This window comes from Panthera onca, chromosome A3 (genome assembly GCF_046562875.1).
Source record: "Panthera onca isolate mPanOnc1 chromosome A3, mPanOnc1 haplotype 2, whole genome shotgun sequence".
NCBI lineage: Eukaryota > Metazoa > Chordata > Mammalia > Carnivora > Felidae > Panthera > Panthera onca.
The window spans coordinates 50,615,987-50,621,282 of NC_138341.1; the positions used below are offsets into that span (position 1 = coordinate 50,615,987).

General features: G+C 57.6%; 1 protein-coding gene across 2 annotated transcripts; it reads left to right on the forward strand.

Annotated features, from left to right (window-relative positions):
- Positions 1-227: 227 nt before the first annotated feature.
- On the forward strand, positions 228-3,211 carry EGR4 (early growth response 4). Of its 2 annotated transcripts, none has more exons than XM_060657665.3 (2): positions 228-750; positions 1,152-3,210. In XM_060657665.3, exons 1-2 carry the CDS (start codon positions 309-311, stop codon positions 2,468-2,470), a joined length of 1,761 nt encoding a protein of 586 aa, XP_060513648.1. In that variant the 5' UTR covers positions 228-308; the 3' UTR covers positions 2,471-3,210. The 2 variants fall into 2 exon arrangements, with proteins under 2 accessions (XP_060513648.1, XP_060513657.1); XM_060657674.3 differs by having other exon boundaries at positions 551-750; positions 1,155-3,211.
- The last annotated feature ends 2,085 nt before the right edge of the window (positions 3,212-5,296 follow it).

A 5,296-nucleotide genomic window follows, 5' to 3' on the forward strand; every position in this document is an offset into this window, starting at 1 on the left:
CCAACTGTGGAATCCAAAGCCCACGCAGCTTTTCCTCGCCGACCCCCGACCTCTGCCTGCAGGCGGGAAGTGCACTAACTGAACGCCGGGCCCCACGTGGCGCAGCGCCCCAGTCAGGCGTACCCGCGGCCCCGGCGCGCACGGGGCTCCACGCTCGGGGAGCGCGCGCGCACGCAGCGGCGCGGGCTCGGCGGCGGCGGCGGCGGCGACGTCACAGCCCGAGCTTTCCTTTTCGGGAGTCCCCGGCACACATCCTGTGTCCATGTTTGGGCATTTACGTCACGGCGGCAGGGCCGGGGCCTCCCGAAATGGCAGTGGCCCGGGGAGTCGGAAGCCCGGAGCCAGCGCGGCCGCTGCTATATAAGTGGGGGGGCCGCGGGTCGGGGGAGCCCGGCTGCGCTTTGGAGAGGCGAGGAGCCGCCGCCCGAGGCGGGTCCCGGCGAGCAAGGGAGCCTCGACCCCGGGACCTCTTTCCCAGAGGTGAGCGCCTGGAGCCAGGAGCCCGGCCGCCTGGGTCTGTGAGGCGCAGGGCACCCCAACTACTGGCCTCCCCGTCACCCGCGCGCCAAGCCCAGCGGGCGAGGCCCCCGGCGCCCCGCAGCCGCTGCCGCGCCATGCTCCACCTTAGCGAGTTTTCCGGCCCCGACGCGCTCCTGGTCAAGTCCACCGAGGGCTGTTGCGCGGAACCCAGTACCGACTTGTCCCGGTTGCCCGGCAGAGACGCGCCGGCGGCAGCCGGCTACCCCGGAGGTAAGGAGAACGGCCGAGGGTGCTCAGACGGCGGCGCAGCGCGGGGGCGCATGGTGCCTGAAAACGGGCAGGGACGGAAACGCTAGAGCTGTGGGGGTAGGGGTGCTAGGAGGCTCGGGGGTCCTGGGGTGCTCACCCCCATTCCCTGCCCCACTGTGCCTCCAGCGCCTCCGCAGGAACCTGTGGGTGTATCAAGGCGTCCTTTTGCCCGTGCACGTGTGTTTTGCGTGTGCATGTTTGTGTGTGCGTCTTGGGGCGTATGCGGGCTCAGGCTGGATCACAATGTGGAAAAGGCACCTTTTATGTGTCAGTGCGCCCCAAGGGCCTAGTGGGTGGGGGCTTGCAGACTCCGGAGGCGCACCCTTTGATGTGCCCGGAGCTGATTCCTGCTCCCTCCTCAGCAGGCGACTTCTTGAGCTGGGCTTTGAGCAGCTGCGGCGCCGGGGGGGACTTAGCCGATTCCTGCTTCCTGGAGGGGCCTGCACCCACGCCCCCTCCTGGCCTCAGCTACAGCGGTAGCTTCTTCATCCAAGCAGTACCCGAACACCCGCACGACCCGGAGGCACTCTTCAACCTCATGTCGGGCATCCTAGGTCTGGCACCTTTCCCCGGCCCTGAGGCGGCAGCATCTCGGTCTCCGCTGGACGCCTCTTTTCCCGCAGGCCCCGAGGCCTTGCTGCCGGGTCCAGCGGACCTTTACTCCCCGGATCTGGGCGCTGCCACCTTCCCAGAGGCGTTCTGGGAGGTCTCTCCCTCAGCAGGCGCCCCCTCACAGTGCCTGTATGAGCCTCAGCTCTCCCCACCCGACGTCAAGCCAGGCCTTCGGGCGCCTCCGGCCTCTCCAGCGCTGGACACTGCCTCGGCCTTCAAAGGCCCCTATGCTCCCTGGGAGCTACTTTCAGCTGGAGCCCCAGGGAGCTGTGGGTCACAAGGAGGTTACCAGGCGGCCCCCGACGCCCGCTTCCCCTCGATGGGGGCCAAGATTGAAGACCTGCTATCGATCAGCTGCCCGGCGGAGCTGCCAGCTGGCCCCGCCAACAGACTCTACCCCACGGGGGCTTACGACGCTTTCCCGCTGGCCCCGGGTGACTTAGGGGAGGTGGCCGAAGGCCTCCCAGGTCTCCTGACCCCTCCTAGCGGGGAGGGAGGGAGTAGCGGTGACAGTGGAGAGTTTCTGACCGCTACTCAGCCTCAGGTTTCCCCCCTAGGCCTCCGCAGCGCCGCGGCGGACTTCCCGAAACCTCTGGTGGCAGACATCCCCGGGAGCAGTGGGGTGCCTGAGCCTCCTGGGCCACCGCCGTCGGTCCCATTCCCCCCTACCAAGGCGCGGCGTAAGGGGCGCAGGGGCGGCAAGTGCAGCGCGCGCTGCTTCTGCCCGCGGCCGCATGCCAAGGCCTTTGCTTGCCCAGTGGAGAGCTGTGTGCGCAGCTTTGCGCGCTCCGACGAGCTCAACCGCCACCTGCGCATCCACACGGGCCACAAGCCCTTCCAGTGCCGCATCTGCCTACGCAACTTCAGCAGAAGCGACCACCTTACCACACACGTACGCACTCACACGGGTGAGAAGCCTTTCGCCTGCGACGTGTGCGGCCGCCGCTTCGCGCGCAGTGATGAGAAGAAACGGCACAGCAAGGTGCACCTCAAGCAGAAGGCGCGCGCCGAGGAACGGCTCAAGGGCCTTGGCTTTTACTCTTTGGGCCTCTCTTTCGCCGCCCTGTGAGGGAGAAATGGGTTTGTAGATTGGGGCGCCGCCTCCTGGCACGAAAGAGGCGACCTGGTCTGCCCCCCTCCCCTCTCCTCTTTCCGGCACGTCCCGGGGCCGGCCTCTGGTCCCCCTTCCAGTTCCCTTGAAGCGCCAGTCGTTCACGCCTCGTTCAGCACCAGCTCTGTGGACAGCTCCCGCGGTCCGGGCTCCAACTCCCGCGTTAGCCGCGCTATGAGGGAAGCCCTCTCGTGCACTGAGCGGGCACTTCCTTGGGACTTAAGACAGTGTTTTGTAACTGGCTTGGCGCACGCCCCACGCCCCCTATTAGACACCCCCCCACCAGAGGCAGGCTGGGGCAGCGCCGAGCCGGTCTCGCGCGGGATTTTGTACAGCAATGTCGTTTCCAGCAGCCATTGGATGTAACGTTTTGCTTTGGGGTTATTTCCTTTTGTTGTTGTTAATTTTTGTAAAGCAGACGCTACTCTCGAGCAGTTGACAAAACTGTTTATTTTTGCAATTAAAATTATTGTGCTAAAAGCTTACTGAATCTGCCATCCAAGCTTCTGACCCATTCCCCAACCACTCCCCCAGGAGAATATGTGCCAGAAGAGAAGGGAGATATGACGCCAATGGAATCATTATGCAGCTTCTGTCAGGCACTGTGGAACACAGTAGGCATTCAATAAATATGTACTGAATTAACAGATGGATTTAATTACAACTGACCTAAGGGCTCAAGGTGTTTCTGAAACTTGAGAGTGATTGAGAGGCTTAGGTGTTAAACATTGATCATATATTATCCTTAATCCTCACAATCCTGAAATTCCATTTCAAAGATGAGGCAGGAAAGTAGGTAACTTTCTGGGTAACCCAGCTAGGAACAAACAAGGTCAAACTCAGATCTATCTGGCTCCAGAGCCAGTGCTTTTTTACCAACCCCAGAATGGTGGCACCTCAGCTTAAGAGCACTGTTTGGGAAAGGCTTCCTGCCAAGGAGTGAAATAGGTTCCGCAACTAGAGGGAGCCCCAAGCAGTAGCGACAGCAAGAGAAGACTGCAATATGTCAGTGCTGTTTGTGAACACCCAGAGTCTTGGGTATCACAGAGGCTCCAGCCAGTGCCTGTGCCTCTGTATGAGAAGCACATGCTGTCATGGCCAAAAGGGATTCAGCGTTCAGCTAGACCATGGATGGGCAGAGCCAAGCCCAGCAAGGAGAGGGTGCTTTCCAGATTCTCACAGGCTAGTTGCTCACAAAGGATCTTTTCCAGGTGGCAGCAGCCCATTTACCATCCAGCCATGCACCTGCCACAGTCCCTTTTCCCTAGCTCTTCTTCCAGGTGAATCCTTCATGGCTTGAGGAGGGGGTTTGGAGCAAGAAGAGAGGAAAACATGATTTTGTGATGGAGAAGATGGGGAATGGATGCAACTTGCTCCCCCTTTACTCCTTGAGCTTACAACTCAAAAGCTTTTATACTCTTTCTGGCCACCTTGGGCACAACCTGGAACATTAAAAGCCTGCTCTGCCACCCTATCTCTCCTCCCCAGTAACTCCTCTCTGCTAAGGAAAGGATAGGGCCTGTCTTCAGGCTTTATTCTTTTCTCTTTTGCACTGAGCTATTCCTGAGTCAAGAATGCCTTACAGCCCTCTGATGCCAGATCAAGCCGGCTTCTGATCCTTTGGCTTCTTTGTCTCTTCACTGTCAGACGTGCTCACCCTCCACCCCACAGTCAAGTGGACCAGAGACAAAATGATCAAGTCCGAGAATTCCACCCATTTGTTTCCCCAGGTATTAAGTACTTCCACATGGTTGAATATCTTGTATCTAATAGACCAATTTGTGGTAAAGGACTCCACTCCACATTACCTCTTCTAGAAGAGTTAGCATTTTTAAAAGTAGCCTGCAGAGGGCAATGTTTAACCCTGTAGAGAGGCTCAAATGGTGGACCATCAGGTATTGTAATAGGTAAGTGGCAGATTCGCAAAGACGTAAGATGATGATTTTCATTAGCTTACTATTGAAGTGACCATACCTTTCACTTATAGGTATGGACCACCTGACTTCATTTCCCACGCAATGTAAGGAAGAGCACAGAGGCTCAGATTTCAAGTAACTGATTGCAAACCATACAACCTAAGCAAAGAGAGAAGGGCAGACAGACTGTGGGTGGGTAGTGTCTAACCACCCCACCCTTACCCCCTTCGTAGCATTCTGCCAGGTACTGTCAGCTCTATTGTGCCCCTCTCTTGTCCTCACGCACACCTAGGCCTAAATATCACGGATGAGAAAATTGAACCCCCACAGAAGTGACTTGGTAGTGGTGCTGGTATCAGAGCCCTGCCTGACTCTAGAACTCCCAGCTGAAAAGCCCCTCCTGTCACTCCCAAGAGAAATTGTTCCATTTACTGGACCTTCCTCTAGGGATTCTGAGGGAAGAGAATATTAGGCCAGGCCCACACAGAACTAGGGACTAACAGAGAGCTCTTTCCTTACTTGAGCCTCTTTTTCATCTGGCCCTCAAAATATGGGTGTTTTTCCAGACTTGGTTCCTAGCTCTCACCTTCCCTATTTCAACACTGTTTTTGGAAAGCACATTCACTTCAAGGCCTTTAGCTATCACTGCTGCATAAATGACTTCTAAGCCAGCCAGCCCTGGTCTCTACCCCAGCTGTAGCCACTTGGTTGGACTAATGAACACCTCCATATGGGTGTCCCACTGCCATTTCAAATACTGTCTGTCTAAAACCAAATCATTCTTCCATATACCCAATTTCTGCTAATGGTGACTATCATTTGTTTGGGTCCCTGGTCTCATCCAAATAACTTAACAGTTCTGTGGGAT